We start from the raw sequence: 24152 nt of genomic DNA, 5'->3' as shown, positions 1-24152 counted from the left end.
CAATGGCTCCCACGAATTGGACGGTTCAATTGACTTATGCCACGTTGCAAAATCCCAGCTTTTAACCGTGTAACGGTCATCCAGCCGTTGATTTTAACCGTTACTTTAGTTTTTTCCCTTATATCACAGATATCTCATACGTGTTCCATATTGACACGAGTATGTAGAATTCCAGCACTTCCATGCGCGCGTGGATTTTAACAAACTTTCATATAAAGATGTGATAAAAACTGTCGCATTAGCAGCCTGGGATGGCACTAAGAAACAATTTACATGGAAGACAATAACTCAAATCTAACCAGGAAACGTATGGGTCCCACTTTAGATGGATTATAAACGAAATTCGCACTTACATTATAAACAAAACTAGCCGATTCGTGGACATTCATTGGACGGTTGAAATGAGAAATAGCCAAGAATTGGAGTTGGGATTGTTCAACCGATCTGATTTTCAGAACACGATTTATCTGCATTGGATCACAGAATTTGGACGCTTTTAATTTGAGTTAATATATGAGAGATGTACAAGTTCCGAGTGACGGCGTATCAAGTATCGGAGTCTATCAGAGTATAAATGAGAGCCACTTGAATTTATATTCCGTTCACGTAACAGTCTGCGTGAGAGGAGACGAAGATTCTTTGTTTTGGGTTTCTGCCCGTTTCTAGAGGACCCTCTCATCAATCTCATCTCACTCGCACAAGAAAGAAAAACCCCCGAAAAAAAATATTTTAAAGAATGAAAATCCACCAACTCCAAAACCACTCCTCTCCATTATTCTAATTGCCATCTCTTCCCACGTCTTTCCTCCCCATATCTTTCTTTACTCTCTCTCTCTCTCTCTCTCTCTCTCTCTCGTGATGGTTGAACTGTCATTTGGACTTCCAAGAATGGCTAACTCCTTCTAGGAAAGAATCCATTGTCGTTGATTTTTTTCTTGGAAGTTGTTGTTGTTGGAGAAGGAGAGTCTCTCTCTTTTTGGGTCGTCTTTGTTTTTTTTTTTTTGGTACGGAATTGGAAGTGGAAATGGTTTTTTGAGATCTTTAAGAGTCGTATGGGAATGGGTCTATGCTAAAATGAGCCGGTGGGTGATGTAGAGTGCTGGTTTCCTGATTGACTGCATCTGGGTCGTCGCTGTTTTCTTCTGCAAAGATAGCTGGAGGAATGGTTTTTCTGAAATTTTGAGGCGTTTGGAGATGGATCTTGAAGGTCCTGTTTATCGAAATCCTGTGAAGGTAAGATTGGTCTTTGCTAAAATGCGCCAGTAGGGTACTGTAGAGTGTAGAGCACGCCACTAGCCCTCCCTGTCTCATTCCTGGATCGCCTTTTTGCTGTTCCAGAACTTGCAGCTGGAATGGTTCTGTTGAGATTGTGGAGTTGTCGTCTGGGCATGGACGGGTTGGTGCTAGGATGCGCCGGTTGGTGCTGCATGATGTAGGACACAACGGTCTACGGTTTCCTGATTCCGAATTTTTTGTTCCCTCTCTCTGTTTTTATTTATTTTTATTTCCTCATTGTAATTTCACCCGAAATGGTTTCTTTAGAAGGTGGAATTTAAGGAAATCCTGTAGAGGTAGATGGGTCCTTGCTAAAATGCGCCAGTAGGGTGCTGTAGAGTGTAGAGGCCACCCCTCTCTGTCTGGTTTCCTAATTCTGTGTTGCTGTTGTTTCTATTGTAAGATGGGCCGTCTGCAGCTCTGCTAACATGCGCCAGTAGGGTGGGTAGAGTGCAGAACCGACCCTTCCCTGTCCGGTTGTCTCATTCTCTGTTGCTATTTGTTAATATAAGATGGGTCTCTGCAAAAATGCGCCAAGTGGATGCTGTATACACAAACTACACACTACCTATCTGGTTCTTGATTCTGGTCTGCTTCTGTTTTTATTATGAGATGGGCCTCTGCTACGATCGGTCCGTGGGTGTTCTGGACTGGAGACTTCACTCCTGATTGGTTTTCCTGTTCTGGGCTTTGCTGCTGTTTTTATTGTGAGATGGGCTTATGCTATTTTGCGCCAGTGGGTGCTCTTGGTACATTGAATAGCACCTCATCCTCTGTCCATTTCCTATTGGAAGATGGGTCTTTGCTAACATGTGTTCATGGCCGCTGGCTATTGTTGTTTTGTCGTTTGTAAGATGGTTTGTGCTAAGATGCGCCAGGTGGTGTCTTGTTCCTAATTTGGAATTGCTTTTCCTGTTACTGCAGAAAGAGTCTTGGAAGACGGTTTTGACATTGGCATACCAGAGCCTGGGCGTCGTCTATGGGGATTTGAGTACTTCCCCTCTTTATGTCTACAAGAGCACCTTTGCCGAAGATATTCAGCACTCAGAGACGAATGAAGAGATCTACGGCGTTCTATCGTTTGTGTTCTGGACACTGACTCTCGTCCCGCTGCTTAAATATGTGTTCATTGTGCTCAGGGCAGACGATAATGGTGAGGGCGGGACGTTTGCACTGTATTCGTTGCTGTGCCGGCATGCACGGGTGGGCTTCTTGCCGAACTGCCAGGTGGCAGATGAGGAGCTGTCAGCTTACAAGAAGGATGGTGGGAGCAATCTGAGGCCTGATAAGGGAGTCGGGGCGCGGATGAAAACGTTGTTGGAGAAGCATCGAGTGTTGCAGAGGGTGTTACTGGTTCTTGCATTGATTGGGGCTTGTATGGTTATCGGTGATGGTGTACTCACACCGGCGATTTCTGGTAAAATAGCTGTTAATTTGTAGGTTTTGAATTTGAATTTGGACTTGGGTTTGTAATATTTATCTGATTTCTGCTCGCTGGAACTTCTGGTTGTGGTGATTTTTGCAGTGTTCTCTGCGGTCTCGGGCCTTGAGCTTTCAATGTCGAAGGAGCATCACAAATGTAAAATCCTTACCTTGGTAACCTTTTGTATTGCAGTGTGAATCTGTTAACGGGCTTTCGAGACAGTAGTTGCTCTTTTTTATCTAATAGTGGATGAATTACTAGTTTTAAGATAGAGTAATTTTGTATTTGCTAACAATTTGCATGTCGAAGATTTAGCTCTTTTGGGAGATTTGATCTGTAGGAAACAGAGGTTTTTATAATGCTTTTTGGATCCCAGAGATCTTTCTGATGGTTTTTGGAATAGGAATAGTGGTTCGTTCCAGTCATCAAGTTGAAGTATAACCCTATTTTGTTTTGGCCATAGTTTGTCTATTTCAATCTGTCATGCTCCATTTCTGTCTGCTTCACTCATATCTTTTTGGCAGTTTTTCTTTTTCATTCTAATTTTCAATTTCAGGGATTCTTCTGTATTTCAGCCTTCGAACACATGCTTAAAAAAAAAATAAAAAATCTCCAGTCAATGGGATGGTTAAGAGTTTGTGATAATCCTGGTAAAGAGCTTCTCATCATCATCATTGTCATCATCTGAGCCTTATCCCAGCTAATCGAGTCAGATACACAAATCCTGATATGTCATTCTGTCCGGATTCATTATAAAAGTGGTGGTCGAAGTTTCATGTCAGTTGCCAACCTGATGCAACTCTTGTTTGGGACTGCAATGAGAGCACAAAACTCCCATGGGCGCTTTGTAATAGTCAATTACATAGGTTGATTAAAATCAATGAGTTTCGGAAAGTGCTCTGCTTCTATATAATAAAAAAAAATAAAAATTGTCTTTTGCTAGATGGAACCCTGAATGGCCTGAAGTTCTGAAATGTTTCGTTTTAGTAGTAAACAAAATGTCCACCTCTCTTTCTTTCTAGACGCAGTTGGAGATGACTGTGGAATCCCATATTTATAGGGAATGGAATCAAGACTGCATATGGATTCTCAAGCTCACGCATGTTAACTAGATCAAAGCTTGGGAGTGGTTTGTTGACCACAGCAAATAGCTGCATCTTATTTTGATCATTTAATCGATTGCTGACCACAGCCAAGAGTATTCACACACTCCATGTGAATAGACAGTGCACTCTCCAAGTCAGTATTGTATGCTTGTCTAAGTCCTTCTGTAGAACACATAACACATCATCTTAGGTCCTTATACCGGAAAGGAAGCTCAATTTCAGCAACAAGAACGATGCCCAAATTGAATTTACTTGGTGTAGAGGCCCCTCCCTATCTTTTTCCTTGATATCAGACACTGTAACCTCTTTTGCTAATTACTCCTTTATAGCAAGCATCATACCTGTTGTCAAGTGCTTGCTGGATAACTTGTTTTCTTGCATAGTATTAGGTCAATTGGCAGAAATAGAAGATGACCTCCGATCTATGGTGATGGCCTAGGGGAAAAGTAAATCAGTTGGTGTCCGAAAGGTTATTTCAATCACAACTATTTGAAATAAAGATTTCAGATGTAGACGTACTTACTGTTTTTGGGGTGGAGAAGGCTCTTGAGGATATCTGAAAAATTCTAAGGAGTTTGATGATTGGTGGGTGAAGGTGAAATTCCATTTGCTTTATGAATGGCTATGGAGGACAGTGTTATATGCCACAAATTAGGAACATTGAGGTTCATAAGAAAATCCATACAAGTTGGAGACTTTATCCATCTGAATAATGTTGTTGTTGTATCTGAAGAAGAGCGTCGCCTCATTGAGAGCAATATCACCATTTCACAAGCGCATGACAATTTTAACGGACTGTCTCAGCTTGATTCTAAACTTGAGTAGATGATCAACAATTGAAGTGACAACCATTCAATGGCTGAACAAGGAGTTCCAGACAATCAAATTTGCCATATGAGGTTGGGAAACTGGTTTTTGTTATTGGAGCTTGAAGCGAACCTAGTAATGGGAGAAGCATTGAGGTGTCAACTTAAGGACCTCTCAATGATGGAAACCATGAAGGGACACTATTCTGGTAAAAATGGAAAGACAAAAAGGTTGATTGTGGCCAGGAAAAGGAATCATTGTGACTCTTAACAGTGGGGAGCTGATCGCTACCAAATTGGTCACATATGCACGCCATTCATTCATGCACCTCGCATGTGTGTGCATGATTTATCTGTACTATAGTTGAACAAAGCCTGAAGAGGAGCAGCAGCAGCAGATTTGATTGTGAGAGCTGGGAATTATCTGTTAATAGAGGCTTGCTAATTCTTCACAAATCATGCAGTGAAAACATGCTAATCTGCTTGAGCGACACAGAATGTCAGTCAAGAGTTAAAAGTCAGGCAAGGTATTTGAAATTAATTAGTCTCTGATTTGTCAGTCTGCGCAAAGAGATAAACAAGGGAGTGGGGAACATGTGTTAATATCTATGTGTTTGAGATTCGTGTCGCCCACCTGATGATTGTTTTTTGTCCAACCCATCCATTAGATGATCCACCAAATTGTTGGCATTGATCCCAAAATCTAGCTTGATTTATAACTCAGATAGATTTGATTGTGAGAGCTGGGAATTATCTGTTAAGAGAGGCTTGCTAATTCTACACAAACTATGCAGTGAAAACATGCTATTCTGCTTGAGCGACACAGAATGTAAGTCAAGAGTTAAAAGTCAGGCAAGGTATTTGAAATTAATTAGTCTCTGATTTGTCAGCCTGCGCAAAGAGATAAACAAGGGAGTGGAGAACATGTGTTTGAGATTCGTGTCGCCCACCTGATGATTGTTTTTTGTCCAACCCATCCATTAGATGATCCACCAAATTGTTGGCATTGATCCCAAAATCTAGCTTGATTTGTAACTCAGATAGTCCACAACAAAGGGAACAATGGGAACACCGGGGAGAGAAATACCCACCATAGAAAATTCCTGGTGGATTGTGCAGTCCAATGTATCATGTATGCTTTATCCAACCCATCAATCATGATTCATGTGAGACCCATCAACATGAAGAGACGCAAAGAAACTCAATCCATTTCAAATTTGGGTGAGCCAAAACACCTAAATATAGGTTTAAAGAGTGATTCATTCTTTGTCTGTGCAATGGGATTGTTTGTTAGAGATGGGGCTGGAATCCTCTACATCAGGTGTTATAGGGCATGCATGCAACGTTGACTATGCGGCGCCAATCCCGATGTATGTTTCCAATCCATTTTCCACAATATTTTCATTGGAAATTAAAAATCATTGAGATCTCAAAACCCCAGTGGATCATACTATGAGAACATATCAAAGTCACAACTAAAATCAATAAATTCACTCAGTGTGGCCCACCTGGGTTTTTTATTAGGCTTTTTTCCTTTTTCTTTTTTCTTTTTAATATCTAGTTCTATTCATCCTAGTGGGTCACCTGATTAACAGATTGGATGGGTATAAAATACACGGTGAGCCTAGGAAGGTTTCTATGGTGGGAGACCCCCTCTCTACCGTTCCTTGTGGTGTGGCCTACTGCCTACTTGAGTTTTAGGTTAGTCTATTTTATTTTATTTTTTGGCTCAGATCCTTACATGACATGTAGCAATTGATGAATGGGGTGGATTGACATATGCGTCAAGTCAATAGTGGGCTCACAGAAATTTTGGTTGGAGACATTGGGATTTAGTTCCGAGGTGAGGACGGTCACTGTGCATGTGTGGCAGCGTGGAGACATGTGGGGGTCCACAATTGCAAGAAGTTTTAGGCCATCTAAATCGTGCAAAAGAGGGGCCTGATCATGAGGATCACCTATCCTGAAAATCCATACACTCATTATATGTGCCTAAGCTGTGTGTTTAGTCATGGATCGGCCTTAGATTGATTTCAAAATAGTGTAGCTTATCTGATTAGCAAACTGCGATATTGTTTGTGCCAAACGATCCACACAGCGGGGCCCACTGTTTGCATCATTCAGATGGGATCTTCATGATGGGACTCACTACTCGTATATATGAGAGAAGGGTGTTGAATATTTGAGTTCTAATTGTCAATGCAACTTTTTACTTGGGATCAAATTGACTTGTGCCGCTCAACCACAGTAACGTAGCACCTTTTGCTGCATGGGTTGTGTAGAATCAGCAATCCTTCTCTCTCAAAATGTTAGCAAGCATAAACAGCTGGTAGGCAATAGCGTGATTCTTAGCAAGAGCAGCATTTCAATAGAAGGTTCAAGTAAGATTTGTACATGGGTAGATTGGATAGATTTCTAGTTTCATTTAGTTTCATATTTAATTGAGTTTAAAGATGTTTCCATTTAGAACCAACCTTGTTTAGCAAGCAACAATTGGCATTCTATATTTCTAATTACTAATTAGGTAAGTGTGGCATGCATTGCAAGATCCATATATGCTAGACCATACATATGGTTTAGAACATGGTTATTTTGATGAAAAGACTCTTTTTTTAAAGCATGTGATAGGTTAGTTTTGTGGAGTGTGATGTTTCTATACTCTAGTGGTATGATGCCCTGGATACATCCTTATTGATCATTTCTTTTTTATTTCCTTCAAGTGAATTCTTTCACAACAGATCTAGTTCGGATTCCAAATCTGGTACATATATTCTCGAATTGTTTAATTCAATTTCGGGCTCAAAATTTGACTTCATAATCTGCCAATTTTGGTATAAGAGCAAGTTCTCTTCTTGGGAGAGCTCCGACTGCATGAATTTGATCTTATTTGGATCCATCAAGGGTGATTTCTTTTGCCTGGTTTGTGGGGAAGGAAAAAGTGTGAACTATTGAGCACTTAAGAGATGGACAAATAATTACTCTTATTGTTTGCTTGCTATCTTTGGAACACGGTATTGGTGCACCATCTATTTATTCATTTGAGAGTTCACATGGGTTGTTTGGTGGACATTCTCAAACTATTCAAAATCCATTAGTCAATGCCGATGGCAATTAGGGTCTCTTTTTCAGGTTTGACATGGGGTAGTCATATGTCAAGAGGAAGATATTATGTAATGCGTAGGCTTCTCGATATAGGATGAATGAACATAAAAAAGGAAATAAAATGTTTCAAAATTCAGTGGGTCGGTCTGAAGACATTCACGAGGGCTAGGAGGAGAGTGGTTGGGTGTGCCAAGTCCGTAGTTGTGTTTGAAATATATTCTTTTAAGCTTTTCCTTTTCCTTTTTTGATATATATCCTTTAGTGCTTATTGAATCCAGTTGGATATAGATTCACTGTTGTATCGAGATTGATGATTCTCCATTATAGATTTCCTATTCTTGTATTTGTCCCTTTTTCATTTTATAAAACGTTAGGTCTCTCTCTATCTCTCTAAGAAGAAGAACAAGAAGGTTCTCTAGCCCTAATTTTTCCAGCTCTACGTGGTATTAGAGCTAATGTTTTCAAAAGAAGAAGAAGCTCTTCTCGCTCTACATGGTATTAGAGCTACTGTTTTCAAAAGAAGAAGAAGGTCTTCTAGCTTTACATGGTATTAGAGTTAGGGTTTTTAAAACCAGCCAGCCCACCAGCCCACAACACACCCCCCCCCCCCCCCAACTTTCAGTGACTGCCGCACTAGCCTTAACTTTTCAAAATTACTCTCTCTCTCTCTCTCTCTCTCTCTCTCTCTCTCTCTCCTGTCATCGGCGGCCACTCATAGCGGCAGTGATTGCCACCTGGGGCTGCCCTAGTCAATGTTAAAATTGGTTGACCTGTCGTTCCTCCAACCATTAACAACAACAAATGTCGCCATCGTGTATAACAGTAGCCACAACCACCATCAATAGCAAAAACAATCGCCACCATCAACAGTGGCAGTAACTAAGATATTCCAAACTGGTTACATAACGGCCATAACGTAACGGTAGCAATGGTCATTATGGAAAAATGAAATGGTCCATTACGAGGCCGAAATAGGTTAAAAAAAAAAAGAAGTAACAACCTGTATCATAATGATAATGATGGTGGCCATTACGGGCACTATTACCATTTTGGAACTGCCACTGTCAAACAACAACAGCCACTCCTGTCCGAAAGAGGCATCCACCATCTATGACACCTAGTGAGAAGCCAGTTTGGTGTTCTGTTATTATTGTTTGCAGTTGTTCAATTGGTATGTTGCAATTCGTTCTCAATAATTTCCATTTATATGTAGTATAGATCATGGATTGTTAGAAGGCTAGCTTCATAGGATTAGTAGACCAACAGCCAATCAGTGAAAATCTATCTTGATGGAAAAAGGAAGTTGGGATTTATTTCTGGGAGTGACCAACTTCACCTATTGGGGCCCCCATCCAGTGAAGATTAGGAATATGATAATTTTACTGTTATGGGCTACTATGGAGCCTAACATTAGCGTGTCATTGATGATGTGCTCAACGGCCCAGTAGATATGGGTCACTATTGTGAAGATGTTCTCCCATTGTGATGACTTAGCTTGTACATACCAACTACATGAGGACATCATAAACATGCATCGAGGAGAGTCTATAGTCGAGGAGTATTGTGCATTTTTTGTTAGCGGTGGAAGAGACTCGATCACTACATACTACAGTCCACCCCTCTTAAAGGCATAAGTTGCTGAACAGTTTTGGTCATTCTGATCGGTATCCTTGATCGATCGAGATTGCTTGAGTAGATCCTTGATTGATTGAACTTAGACTTCGATCAATCGGACCACGGTATGATTTTTCTACTTGTGTTGTTGGATAAAAATCGACACGTTCGATCAATTGAACATTTGCTTCGATTGATCGACCGAAGTCGGTTAGGTTCTGTTACACAATCCAAATTTCCAAAAATCTAAGGGTTTCTCCTGTCACTCTTAGCTTCCATGAATACAATCAATTCGTGGATTAGGTCCAACCCATCCAATGGTTTTCTCATCGTTAAGTTCGGAATAACCAAAGGATTGCACGGATCCAAAATATCTAGGATCTACAATCGTTGGTTAAAAAACTATTTTATAGCATAATCTATATATATATATATATATATATATATATATATATATATATATATATATATATATATATATATTACTCGTAGATCGCCGTGGGAAATCCCTCATTCGGATCACTCTAGGATTCGAGGTCCTAACACGACTCGATTTTAAGGTCCATTTGAATCTTCATAGACTGATACGGCTAGATTTCTCAACGCCGATCTCCCATAATACGAGATCTTGCTCAAAACTAATTTCTTTCATCAAAACTTCCCCACAGCTCGAGACAATGATCGTAGGATAAATCCGCTTCGTTCGTTGTTTAGATCCGGGCTTTTAGATAGAAAATTCAGAAAAGAACAAAAGAATTTGATGTAAAACTTACTGGCAGAGACTTCTCTTTCACGGGGCCTCTCTCTCTCTCTCTCTCTCTCTCTCTCTCTTCCGACTGCTCTTTAGCTTTTAGGGTTTTCTACAAGAATTTCCTGTGGTTCTTCCCTTTGCCATAGATTGAGAAGATTCCACTAGGGTTTTGTGAAATTTGGCAAAAATATAAATACTGCGGTGTTAGGAATCAATCCGTTGATCTATCCTTCCACCAAGAGTACCCTACCAATTAGGCTAAGTGCTTGGTTTTGTTAATAACCATAAAATTAAATTATTAGTTTGGTCAGTCCACTTCTCATATGGTTTGAAAAATCAGGGTCGTTACAAATTGTCTGTTTTTGTTTCTTCTACAGTTGTAGAGGCCTTAAAGAATCTATTGTGGAAAGCATCAATACTTGATGAGATGGTTGCTCTTAAAAAGCAAAGAACATGGGAGTTAGAGCCATGGACATCTTCCTTGCCCAACATTCATGCATTTCAACATCATCATTTCAGCTACACTCATCCTATGGACATGTTCCTTACCCAACATTCTGTTCCATAAATCATGGTTGGTCTTATAGCTATCCTATAAAATTTCCCTTTCAGTTTGAATGGTACACGACGATCACATAAAACTTTAGAGCTACATCTCCATTTTTTACACCCCACTTGAATTCTATGAGTAACATCCTCCTCAATCTCTCGACTTTCATGAATTATCAACCCAAGATATTGAAAGTGGTCATTTTGTGAAACTTTTTGGTTAACAATCTATGCTAATTCCTCGTTCCCACTCTTATTGTTACTAAAATTGCACTCCATGTTAATTTAAATCTTTTAAATTGTAAAGCACCTCTTCATAAACCTAGCTTTGTGTTTACACCCTCTCTCACCATAGGATCTCTTCTTGTAATGCCTTGTTAACTCATCCATAACCAATTTGAAAAGGTATGGGCTCAATGTTGACCCTTGGTGCAAGCCTACACTAATTGGGAACTCACTTGTCTCTCCACTAGTGGTCCTCACATTTGTTACTGCTCCCTCATACATTTCCTTCATCGTGTCCATATATCCTCTTGAAACTCCTTTCTCTCCCAACACCCGCCAAATTAACTCCCTAAGGACCCTATCATAGGCATTTTGTAAGTCAATAAAGACTATGTAGAGATCATTCCTCCTCTCCCTATGTTTCTCCATTATTTGTCTGAGAAGGAAAATAGCTTTAGTGGTAGGTCTCCCTGGCATGAAACCAAACTGATGTTATGATACATTCATGTCGTGCCTTTGTCTTCGCTCAATCGCTCTTTCTCAAAGTTTCATAGTATGGCTCTTTTAGTTAAATACTTTAAAAAAAAAACTATTTATGTGAAAAGCATGCCAATGATTTAGTTATTTGTTTCACACAACATCACATGTTTAATTAAATATGCTCCCTTATCTAAATTTACAATTTTTTGCAGATGTTGAGGTTCCTGTTGCGTGTGTCATACTCGTATGTTTGTTTGCCCTCCAACACTATGGTACCCATCGGGTGGGTTTCCTGTTTGCACCAGTCGTCATAACGTGGCTTTTATGCATCAGCACTATTGGTATCTACAATATTTTCCATTGGAATCCACATGTATACCAAGCACTCTCTCCATATTACATGTACAAGTTTTTGAAGAAGACCCAAAGGGGCGGTTGGATGTCTTTAGGTGGAATCCTCTTGTGTATAACAGGTATGTAACAAAAGGTTGAAATTTTGGGTTCCTGGCAATCTTCACCTAAAAGCGTCTATTCTAATCCTCCTCATTTTTCACAGGCTCAGAAGCTATGTTTGCGGATCTCGGACACTTCTCTCAGCTATCAATCAAGGTATGTGATAATGTAACATGATTCCCATTGGCAAGCCTGGATAAATCTTACATGTTTTCTCATGTGATGAACATGTGTGCCGACTTCTGCATTATTTTCGAACTGAGCTGTTTCTAACTAACTTCCACACCATTATTCTTCTCTTTAATATTCAACATTCTAGGTTATGTACTGTACAATGAATGCTTCTGGTCGAAGATTTGTAGTCAGAATGCTCTTCACCTTGCTGTCTAATGGTATCTCTCACCTCTGCTAAGTTGTAGACCTCAATATATAACCAAGAGCTTTTCTAGCGCCAACATGTGTGCAATAAAGCTCATGTATAGCCCCAACATGTGTGCAATAAAGCTCATGTATATGCACACATGTGCCAGCATGGCATGGATCAGTGAAGTTCTAGCTCTAGTACAATGAAAGAATGATGGAAGGAGAGGAAGAAAGGAGGAAGAGAAGAATGTGAAAGAGGATCGGAGTCTTTCAGGTGGGCTCACTGTCTCCTTGATTTCTATTAATAGTAAATTAGGGTTACATGAATAAGAGTTCTAATCTAATCAAAATAAAGAATAGTTATAATCTAATCGCAATCATAATAAAGAATAGTTATAATCTAATCGCAATCATAATAAAGACTCATAGCCGAATCACGTTTAACAGAACAGAGTGAAAGATAAGAACCAAAAGATATGGTGCACTGCAAGAGTACACAAAAATTATAGTGCACCACATGAGTACATGAAACTGTGTACATTAACAGGAAAAAAGGTCTTTATCACTCACTCACCCATTACTCACCATCCCTCTCCCTCTCTTACATCAACTCTCTCTCTCTCTCTCTCTCTCTCTCTCTCTCTCTCAAATCCATCTCCCAAGTAACACCCATGAGAGAGGTGGACATCTAAGCTTCCATGGAGAAAGAAGCTTTGTGTGGCCCACCTTCCTACCACCCAATCCCACCCTCCAAGCTTCATCTCAACCATTGAAATTCATCCCTTAGAGCTCTAGAACACATTGGTAGAAGGAGGAGTCCAAGATCTAACGGTGGGTGATCTACCGTCGATTTTCAATTCGATGGCCCACTTGTGATGCGACCCAATTTGATGTATGTGTTGTAATCATATGAGGGGCCCATAGTGGCGGGGTCCCTCCCTCTACACCACCTCTCTCTCTCTCTCTCCTTTTGTGGCCCACCTTGATGTTGATCCACACTATCCACCAATGTGGACCGCTGTGATGTATATGTTATTCCACACCGTCCAGATGCCCTGGACGGTGGTACCCACATCAGATAAGTGTTGTCCAGCACGTGGGCCACCTTGATTTATGTATTTTATCCCAGCCATAAAATAACTATTATGGGTCAAATATCACTAGTAAAAATTTGAAGATCATAAATCTAAATATGTAGAGTATATTATTGGGATACTGATACCCTCATTGTTGATTTTGAGTGCCAGACAGTCATATCCCAAGTTCTGTTTTTGTTAATATTGTTATCTGCATTAGGGTATCATAGTTTTTGGACGGAATGGGTGCTCTAAATACATTCTGATGAGTGAATAACAAGAGGTCTTTTGTTCAGAATCCATTGACTGGTAATATGTTTGATACTATTAGTTTTAATATAGAATTTCTCATCAAAATTGGAGGCTAAGTATGTTCCTGATTGACTTGGTCCAATCCAATGACTCGAAAGTCAGAGAATTCCTCTCATTATTTGGTATACCTTTTTTTCCCAGTGTCCCTCTCCTTTCTTCTTTCTTTATGTCTTTATGTGGTGGGTGGGTGAGGTACTTAAATTCCATGCGTGGATAAGGCAGCCATCTCCTTCTCAGCACTTTTGTTCATGTGGCAAGTTGGTGCGAGATCAAGCTATCCATCAAGTGGATCCTGCTGCATGGATGCCCTGGCCCAAAACTCAGGCTGGTCCACTTACCAGTTGGGCCACCATGATGGAACACACATGGTGCAGAAAAAACTTGGCCAATTATTTATTTATTTATTTTTCAGCTGCCCATTTTTAGTAAATTGTGGTTCATCTGATGAGTCGACGAGTATTTTTTACTGGCTATCTACATGGCAGGACCTAATTGGCAGACAGCTTAGATCTTACACCCATATTTGTGCTGGCACCAAGGATTAAAAACCAGTTTTGGTTTATTGTCTTGTTTATCTCTGACATGGGGTATATTGCCGTGTTAGGCTGTTTCGCTGATACAGGCTGATACAGCCATATCAGTCATGGACAATATCGGTACGTAAAAAGTGCTATGTACTGATTCGGATGATACTTCAAGCCTTAGATGGAACATGTTATGTCATGTTGATGGCAGCCTAGCCTTGTACATTCCTGCGTGCTCAGCAAATCTCTCTTTTCCAATAGTCTGAAAATAAAGTTGATGCACCTTTATAGATAACTTGATTTTGAACAATTTTGATATCTTCAATGCATCATACCAGCAATTTATGATGAGGAGTCAAATTTGACAAGCATGAAGTTCCTTTTCATATAGAAAATTATTGGTTGGAGGAATTCAGTCATTTTTTAATGCATTGTACTAGCTATTTGTGTTAGAATTGTATTTGTGTTAGATTCATTTGAAAAGTCAAATGATATACTCGAGGTGCATTATTTTACAACTAGAGAATTGTTAACATTGAGCAATGAGATCATAGTCCTTCAATGCATTTTTTGGATACTCCTGCTCGTTGATTTTATGAGATAACTGAAGTACTCTTCAACTAGCAGGCACACTTAAGCAAGAAACATAGTCTTTTTGTTGTCTATTACTTACTACGGTTGCAGTTATGAAACCAGAGTTGCATGCTAAAGACCATATGATTGATATTTGATACAATTGCAAGGTGCTCTATTCATCAATTTCATCTAGGCCAGCTCATTTTCTGTGGAAGGCTGAATATGGCCACTCACGGTTAGGGCTGCAATTTGGGTTCGGGTCAACCCAAACCTGACTGAGGTTGGGTTCAGGTTGAAAAACACCAACCTGATTTGAAGTCAGGCTAGGTTTGGGTTGAACAAATCCAGGTCAGTTTAGGTTGGTTTGGGGATAATCACACTTATTTGTGTACGTTCGGGTTGGGTTGCCTTGGTTGATCTTCAACCCGACCCAACCCAACCCAACCCAACCCGCCCGAGTTGCACCCCTAACAACAATAGCAAAAATTTCCTCACCGTTTATTATTCATTTCCACGCTCCTGATCAAATTAGTAGTACTAGGGTCTAACCTTAAAAAAATGCAAGGATGTGAATTTTTCAGCAAACAATTCTTGATTTGAATGGGCCAGGTTCAACTACTGATAGGAAAACTCAGCTTTGGAGTTCAGGTTTGAACATATGATGTTGAAGTGATAAAGTCCCTTGATATACATTGATACACCACACTCTGACAGCTTAAGCTTTTAGGAGTAAATGGTTGTTTGACATGGTATCAAAGCGGAAGGTCCTATGTTTGAATCTCAAGAGCAGCAAATATGCCTTGCTAATATATTATTCTCCCACGGGGGGTCAAGAAAATCAGGTCCGGCCCAGGGACCGGGAAATTAAGCCCGGCCTATTTATGGTGTGAGTGTCCCTCCACCTTCGTCAATATGTTCCTGTGCGGAGTTCCCACCTCGCACGTGCAGGGGGGTGTTGAAGTGATAAAGTCCCTTGATATACATTGATACACCACACTCTGACAGCTTAAGCTTTTAGGAGTAAATGGTTGTTTGACATATGATTCTCCTCCTGAGCATATGCATATTATCCTTGGGGAGCCATGGTTTGGTGATCCCGACAATTGAATTGGTAGGCCCCATGTCAATGGATAATGCGCCAATGGAATAATTCTAACCCTTAGATTCTTGGTGTTCAAATAGATGGTTTAGAAAGAAAGAATAAAGTTCACGTTCCATGAAAAAAAAAAAGAAGAAAAAAAAAGATTGGATGGCTGGGAATTTCAAATCTGTGACGTAATTCGGATGCCTATCCATGGTGGAGCTTGCCTGATAAACAGTCTGTATCACTGAACCAGGGCCCCACTTGTACAAACTGAAAGCCTGAGAATATTTTGCATATCCTTGGGTCTAGGATCTTATACTTTTCTCTTTTCTAACCACTGACTGGAAAATCTGGGAATGATTCCAATCGCTCATTGGACTATGGAGGTATGCAATCAAGGTTTTCGTTTTGAAGAAATATGTGATACTCAAACGGAGGACATACACAAAATCCTCATATTTTCAGTGTGTACATGTAGAGGCTGTTGTTTAGTCATCCAGACAATTGAAATGATGGCCCCACATATGGGCAATGCCTCGAAAATTTCCTCCATGGAAAGATCCCAACCCTTATAATTGGGTCTGGAAAATAGGCGGTCAAGAATAGAAATGCAGCAAGGGTCACCTTCAAGTGAAAAGAAGCCAAATATTGGATGGTTGGGATCTTCCAATCTGAGCGGCTTTTGGCAATGCCCATCCACTATGAGGCTAAGTAATCTGAGCAGTAGCCTTGATCATTGAACCAGGGGATCTTACAATCTGAGTGGCTTTTGGCAATGTCCATCCACTATGAGGGTAATCTTATCAGTAGTCTTGATCATTGAACGAGGGGGCCCAACTTGTACTAATTGTAAGCATATTGACAGATCTCGTTCTCCGCAATTTCTCAGCCTGGAAATTTCTCGAGAGATTTCAAATTTTGAGGCTTTTCTTGGGATATTATCAGGAAATCTTGCAAAAATAAACTATTAAGATGTGTGGGTGTGGGTGGGTGGGTGGGTTGGGATGGGTGTGGGTGTGGGTGTGTGGTGTTACAAAAAGTCAGTATTCAAAATCTTGGTGATATTTGTCACACTGCTTGTAATTCCCTCTTTGCATTTAAAGGGTCAGTATGCACAAAAACTTCATATGGAACAACTCAATACCTGACCATTGCAAAAGAATCCCCATCTTTAAATGTGGCATTTGAATTCCATAGACGTCCATAATTTCAAGGATATGATACATTGGAAAGAGTAGGATATTTTGGCTTTCTACATTTATGCGGACAATGTCTAATAGACCACCCCTCATCTGCAGATTGCTTTCACTTCTGTGGTTTATCCATCCTTGATACTTGCATATATGGGTCAAGCAGCTTATCTATCTAAACATCATATTATTGAAAACGACTACAGAATTGGGTTCTATGTATCTGTTCCAGGTATCTCTTTTGGATTTTTCCATACTAGAAAAAGAGGTCTGTTAGAGGCTCGTTGGCAGCTGGCCTCATTGGAGGTGGAGGCTCACTTGTCTCCTGTGTGTTCTTTATACATGTGGTGGACTTCTAGACCAACTAGAAACGTTGATCCAATGGGCTACCATATGATGGGGCTGCAGCTCAAAAAATCATGCAAAGCATGCTATCTTAGCAGCTGCATTAGTGTCCAGTAGTTCAGTAGTTACGAAAAAGTTGAGCAAGGAGCAATTGCTCACATCCAATGGTCGAAATTTTCACAAAACTGGACTGTGGAGATTGTCACATCACGATGAATTTTGGCTATGGCCTATCTTCATAGTGGACACTACATGCAGAGTCCCACTTGCCATAGATGCCTTGTGTATGGAGTAGATGCTTGAGAAAACCGAGCCTCAGTCTTCCATCTCCAAAGAGGCTCACAAGCCTCTAGCAAGCCTCATAGAAAAATAATAATTGTTTATTATTGGATGCGATCTTCAGAAAATTGACATTATTGCTCTTATCATGTTAGAGCGAATACGATGGCCTGTTTTGGCAATAGCCATACTTGCAGCAGTGGTAGGAAGCCAAGCCATCATCACAGGAACTTTCTCGATCATCAAACAGTGCTCCGCATTGGGCTGCTTCCCAAGGGTTAAGATAGTCCACACATCATCTAAAATGCATGGTCAGATCTACATCCCAGAGATCAATTGGATTCTTATGGTGCTATGTTTGGCTGTCACTGTTGGTTTCAGAGATACAAAACGCATGGGTAATGCGTCAGGTATGACCATACAAATTAGTGTTACACTTGAAGCTTCTAATGTTGAGATTTGCAGGGAGAAAATGAGAAGAGATCAAACCCAGATTCTTGGCATGTGTGAATCTGGCCCATCCATAAAGTGGGGAACAACATGAAATAACCCTGGACCAAAGTCAGGCTGGTCCACTCATCATGTGTGACATGTGAATTAGAAAATGGACAGATTACAAACACTATTTCCAAAACATGTCTTACCCTCCTGATGAGTAGACCTTGATTCTTTGGTCAGCAAATGTTCACATGGTCCCGTAACTAATGATTGGCCTGGGTTTCTGGACATGTTTTTCACATTGGCATGTTCAATCCATTGCTCACATCTCCTCGATAATCATCCTATAATAATCTCTGGCTCTGTTTCTTAGCTGTAAAAGTTCAAGCCTGGACAGTTTGTTTAGGTCAGGCTTCTCCTAGTCTCGTCTGGCTAGGCCAATGCTGTCCTGGTCAGGCCTAAATGCTGTTTGTTGAAGCCTGTCCGGATCTGCTAAGGACAACCTGTCTTGGTCCCAACTGCTTTTCTTGAAGACATCTTGGTCCACGTTTTTATGGGTTTGGGGATAGTTTTTAACAAAAGCCAAACAAGCCTGGATGTGCTCATCCGGGCTTCAACTTTTCGTGCTACCAACCTCAGCATTTCCTTCAATCTTACATGCCTACAATTATAAAGATGACTATGGGCTGAAATCCTATCAATTGCCTTGTGACTGTTTAGTCTACCAATATTTTTGGAGATCTGGAAGAAAATTTTCAAATGATCCCTAGTTTTTCTTTCATTTTTTTCCCTGCATGTTTGTGCCACTGCTTTTTGTTCTTCTATTTTAGGACCAAGTCTCATCTTTTTCCTTGCAAGAAGGTGAAGCTTTCCATTCTTATGAAGATGTTCCACGGAGGAAGATTGGGTTGTTATGCATCTTGGAGAAGTTCAAATTATAGCCAAGTATCAAGGGCTTCTTAACAGAACTGAATTCTCTAAACTTCACCACCACCATAAGCCATTTGGGTCTGCTTTTCCCATAAAAGTGCGTTACTATCAGGCAGAATCTATAAATGGAGGGTTGAAAGTCTTGTACTCTCCAATACTAAGGAGTCTACAGAAGTCTAGCAAATGCTGTGGGATTGGTCAAATTTTTGCTCGCCACCTTATAGCAGCATCTTTCTTACTCCCTATCATCTTCATCATACATGTGGCAAATGCTGTGGGATTGGTCAAATTTTTGCTCGTTGCTATCCATCCATTTCATCAATAACCCCAAGACCACCCCCCCCCCCCCCCCACTTTTGTCCTTCTATTATCAACTGTCCATTTTCAGAGGAGTGGTGCAACAATTAAGATAGCCCAATCCAAGTCATTTTGTCCTTCTATTATCAACTGTCCATTTTCAGAGGAGTGGTGCAACAATTAAGATAGCCCAATCCAAGTCATTTTTTAAAGGATATGGCTCATCTACCTGCTGGCCCACTAGATTAACAGCCCCTATCAACCCTGTAGATGTGCAACTTGTAATGTAGGAGTAAGAGAGGGAGTGCCAACTGCTTGCTTAAATGGTGAGCCTTGCAGAGCTCCAAAAACCGAAAAGTAGGAAGATTTGGGATAAGTTTTCCATTTTGAAAATTCATTAGTTTTCTCAGGTTTCTCTTACCATGCTTGCTTCATAAGAATTAAGAAGGCTTTTTGTTTTTTCATTCCCATTCATAATATCTGAACTGTGCTCATTATATCTCGTAACAGGTTTAGCAGTTATAACTGTCATGCTGGTGACCACATGCCTGATGTCCCTAGTGATTGTCCTCTGCTGGCATCAGAGTGTCATTCTAGCCATCTGCTTCATTTTCTTCTTCGGCTCCATTGAGGCGCTCTACTTTTCAGCCTCCCTTATCAAGTTCCTTGAAGGTGCATGGGTCCCTATCGCCCTCGCCTTAATCTTCATGCTTCTCATGTATGCGTGGCACTACGGTACTCTCAAGAAGTACGAGTTCGACGTCCAAAACAAGGTCTCCATCAACTGGCTTCTCAGTTTGGGCCCCAGCTTGGGCATTGTCCGTGTTAGAGGCATTGGTCTTATCCACACCGAACTTGTATCGGGAATCCCAGCCATCTTCTCCCATTTTGTCACCAACCTCCCGGCCTTCCACCAGGTCCTAGTCTTCCTCTGCATCAAGTCTGTCCCTGTACCATACGTCCAGCCCAACGAACGTTTCCTTGTGGGCCGCATAGGCCCGAAACAGTATAGACTCTATAGGTGCATAGTCCGATATGGGTACCATGATGTCCACAAAGATGACTTGGAGTTCGAAAAGGACCTAGTTTGTAGTATAGCGGAATTTGTGCGGTCGGAGGGATCAGAACCAAAAGCAATTGACAACATTGAAAAGGATGATGAGAAGATGACAGTTGTTGGGACATCAACGCATGTCGACGGGATCCAATTTCGCGAGGAAGATTGTGATCCAGCTGAGCAAGCAGGCACGTCAGAGCTGAGGGAGATACAGTCACCCATAGTGGCAAGGAAGAGGGTGAGGTTCGTGCTGCCCGAGAGCCCACAGGTGGACTTGGGGGTGAGGGAGGAACTGCAGGAGCTGATGGAGGCAAGGGAAGCAGGCATGGCATTTATACTCGGTCACTCGTATGTAAGAGCAAAAAGCGGTTCAAGCCTTATAAAGAAGCTGGTGATTGATTACGGGTATGACTTCTTAAGGAGAAATTGCAGGGGCCCCACCTATGCATTGAGCATTCCACATGCATCAACTCTAGAGGTCGGTATGATATGTCATGTTTGATATCGGGTTTGTTATACATCCCCTATATATATGTGTATATTATCATAAATTAAGGCTTCTCATACCATGTTTGAAAGCGGAAACGGTTGGCTTGATAGTTTGTCCTCTCGAAAGTAGGCCATTTTCTGTTCATAGGAGTAGATTTTGTACATGTGGCTCACCCGGAGACCCAACCCGGCTGATTTTTGAGCAACAGCTTATGTATTGTGTGCCCCATTCAATGAACGGGCCACTTCCTTGATGAGCCTGTTGCATGCTTGCAGTGAAACTGGGATTTTCCTACACTAGATTGAGTAGTATTTTCTTTTGAAAGTGTGCCAATGGAGATTCAACATGGAGAGCTGAATTTCAAGATGCTATAATTTTGAGTAATGTAATGCCAGTGGGTTATTTTAAACGATTTGAACATCTATTTTGCTGACTCGAAAAGCCTGGAGTTGGCCATTTTGAGTCCTCTTAGAGTTGCAGTGAGCTCCTCAAGCTTCATGATGATCTTTGTTGCAAGTGATGGGCTCAATCCACACGTCTAAATGGTTGCCCCCACTCACCACCCAAGATGGATTAAATAATAAAGACTAGCCACTAATGGGCATTTGTCTGTTGAATTTAGACCATTGACTAGTTTTCATTTGAGCACTGTTTGGTAGCCAACAATCAGGTAGGATAATCAGTCTAGTGCAATTTTGGGTGATGTCCCATCCACAATGCAGCTGAAATTTCTTATGGTTAGGATTGAGGAACATGTATTCATGTGTACAGTGTCCGACTGTGAATGATATATGATTCACTGGTGGATTATGTATAAATCCTCCACTAACATGGTTGAGTAGGTGTTTTGAAACTTGGGACTGTTGCCCGTACGAATTGGTGTTGCCTATTTTCAGTTCTAGCAAGTGGGGCCCATGTTCAGTGATCTAGAACATTGGTATATTTTGGATCACCGTAGATGGATAGTACCTCAAAAGCTTCTGAATAATCTCAACCTTGTGATTGTGGCCTGCCAAGGTTTGTCCAAACAAAAAAGTTTTTTGTGGAATCAAGGGTCTCGATTATGAATCGAGCATCCCCACGTTCGAAATGAAAACCGAAACATACCATGCAAAACGTGATTCGAGCTTGGAATTATTCAACGTTGGATATATCAAGAAGATTCTAAAGAATAGACAAAATAGATAATAACAAGGCTAGGATAGATTGTAGGACACTTGGGGAACTTAAAAGATTGGTTGTTGGCACATTTGTTACATGTGCGCTTACATGCGATGTATCTACACAGTGGCATATGTCATATGTTTTAGTGCTTGAAGATTGATGATGGTATATGTGCACATATAGGATGCTTGAATTAGATACATCGGCATATGTCATATGTTTTAGTGCTTGAAGATTGATGATGGTATATGTGCACATATAGGATGCTTGAATTTGAACGGTCGTACGCATGGCATGTTGGAATATGTTGTGCATGTGCGTGGATAAGTGTGATCCTAATGTGCACTGAAATTTTAAAGCGTCATTGAGAAGTAGTACTACTTCCCTGCAAAGACTCCACTAATTATTTAATGGCTATGCATTCATGTTAATTATCCAAAAATGCATTGGTTCATATTAATAAAGTAGTTGACAATTAATGGATATTAATAATTCTCCATGACTATTAGTCTGGACACAATTATGTCCAAATTTAAACAGCTGGGAAGGGTTTGGAAGAAGGGCAAGATCAACCTTGAATGAACTGTCTTTTGTTTGTTTGGACAAATACTAAATCTAGGTGACCTCCATCTCATCCGTTTGGTTGGGAAATATCAGACCTAGATGACCTCCCTCTCCTAGAATTGAAGATTTTCTACACCACTTGGCCTAAAAATATTAGGTTATCTGTCTTTTTATTTTTATATACCCTAGAATTTCTGTAACTGTTTAGAATGTGGTTTGACCGCTTAATAACACAAATTTTTTTTTTTTGGTAATGTTAATTCTCTTTCTTCTCAAATTTAAATGGTGGTTAATTGTTCCTGTTTACTTTCTAATTGATGGCCATCAATTGGACAATTAAGATGGCCGTGCTTTGTGATTTTTTAAGGTGTATATGGAGTGCCATGCCTGCAAGGTCATATCCGTTGCATGAAATTGGCTAGGATAGGCAATAATGTCACTTGTTGGAGAGATGATCCAATCCATCCGTAAGCTAGCTTTAATTTTCGGAAACATCTGAGCAGACAAAAGGCATGGGCTTTAGACACTCCGAGGCCTCCGGTAGTCAAAGATATAAAAAGAGAGCATAGTCGTTGTCATGCCCAATTTGTGACTGTTCGTGGAAAAGCCAATCACCAGCAGAAACGTGTTATTGCAGGAAAAATATTGTTATAGGGAAAATTAGGGCTGAAAGTTGTGCGGGTTCAACCCGACCGACCGGTGACCGACCCGACATTGGGTTGGGCTCGGGCAGGATGTGTCAAGTCCGATCTCAGGCTTGGGCTATACAAACACCAACCCGATAAAACTTAGGTCGGGCTCAGGTTGAGGTCTTTGGTTGCCTGACCCAACCCGAACCGATCAATATATAAGTTACTAATAAATTATAATTGAGTATGGATCGTTTGTGTTGAAGATGGCATAGGAAATTCAGTGTTGTTGGATCTCATTGGTCCACATCATTTCCGATGACTTAGGCTAATAAGATATGCTAGATTTTTCTCTCCCAAATAGATTGCGTGCTACACAGCGTAACTTTTAAAGAAATAGTTGTCTTATATTTTAGCTTGTTTGTTTAGAAAAAAAATGAAGTCCTGTACTATAAATAACTACATATATAATTAACAAAACTATAAAGACAAAAAACAAGATGTGTATTGAAATAATAGACTAATGTAATAATGAAAATATTATCATGTATCCACCCGATCAACCCGACCAACCCGACCGAGCCCGCTTGGGTTGAGAATTCCAAGCCCGAGGTTGGGTTGGGTTAGGGTTAAGGTATAAGAACCTTGGGTTGGGCTAGGGTTGAGCACCAACCCGACCCAACTCGCCCGACTTTTAGCCCTAGGGAAAATCAAACTTACCTTACAAAACATGCGACTGATCACGAGCGTTGTATAATAATTGAACCAACTAAGAATTACCTTAATGAACTCCTTAAATCTACCGAGCCATCAATTACAAGATGAGCCAACCTCAAAGGATTGACTCTAAGCTGAACTATTCAAAGGCAGAGCTCATCAACGTGACTTACTTGCTGAGCCAACCTTATTGATCCCAACTTGAGAAGCAGGATATCTGGAGAGAATCCCACCGCGTACTAAGGAAGGAGGGATCTGACAAGATCCTGACCGAAGATCACGTCAAGCGAGGAGAGCTCGGCGATAATTTTGGAAGCAGATCCTCATCTAAAT

The 24152-nt window shown here is 40.7% G+C and overlaps 1 protein-coding gene across 2 annotated transcripts; it reads left to right on the top strand.

Moving 5' to 3' along the window:
• The first annotated feature begins 565 nt into the window (after positions 1-565).
• LOC131255557 (potassium transporter 6-like) lies at positions 566-20998 on the top strand. 2 transcript variants are annotated; one of them, XM_058256301.1, is made up of 9 exons: positions 566-1233; positions 1339-1432; positions 2200-2692; positions 2801-2854; positions 11544-11804; positions 11888-11940; positions 17018-17141; positions 17689-17943; positions 19709-20998. In XM_058256301.1, exons 2-9 carry the CDS (start codon positions 1409-1411, stop codon positions 20755-20757), a joined length of 2313 nt encoding a protein of 770 aa, XP_058112284.1. In that variant the 5' UTR covers positions 566-1233; positions 1339-1408; the 3' UTR covers positions 20758-20998. The 2 variants fall into 2 exon arrangements, with proteins under 2 accessions (XP_058112284.1, XP_058112283.1); XM_058256300.1 differs by lacking the exon at positions 1339-1432 and having other exon boundaries at positions 569-1233.
• Positions 20999-24152: the final 3154 nt, after the last annotated feature.

The sequence above is a fragment of the Magnolia sinica genome, chromosome 9 (assembly GCF_029962835.1).
Source record: "Magnolia sinica isolate HGM2019 chromosome 9, MsV1, whole genome shotgun sequence".
In the NCBI taxonomy this organism is placed as follows: Eukaryota; Viridiplantae; Streptophyta; class Magnoliopsida; order Magnoliales; family Magnoliaceae; genus Magnolia; species Magnolia sinica.
This window is presented reverse-complemented; position numbering and strand designations above follow the sequence as displayed.

Bases quoted from the DNA above. Each gene is read 5' to 3' on its own strand.
- LOC131255557 (XM_058256300.1), top strand. From the start codon at position 1,195: ATGGATCTTGAAGGTCCTGTTTATCGAAATCCTGTGAAG. The intron at 2,855-11,543 runs GTAAAATCCTTA...AATTTTTTGCAG, and splicing joins GTCGAAGGAGCATCACAAAT to ATGTTGAGGTTCCTGTTGCG. The intron at 11,941-17,017 runs GTATGTGATAAT...CCTCATCTGCAG, and splicing joins TCTCTCAGCTATCAATCAAG to ATTGCTTTCACTTCTGTGGT.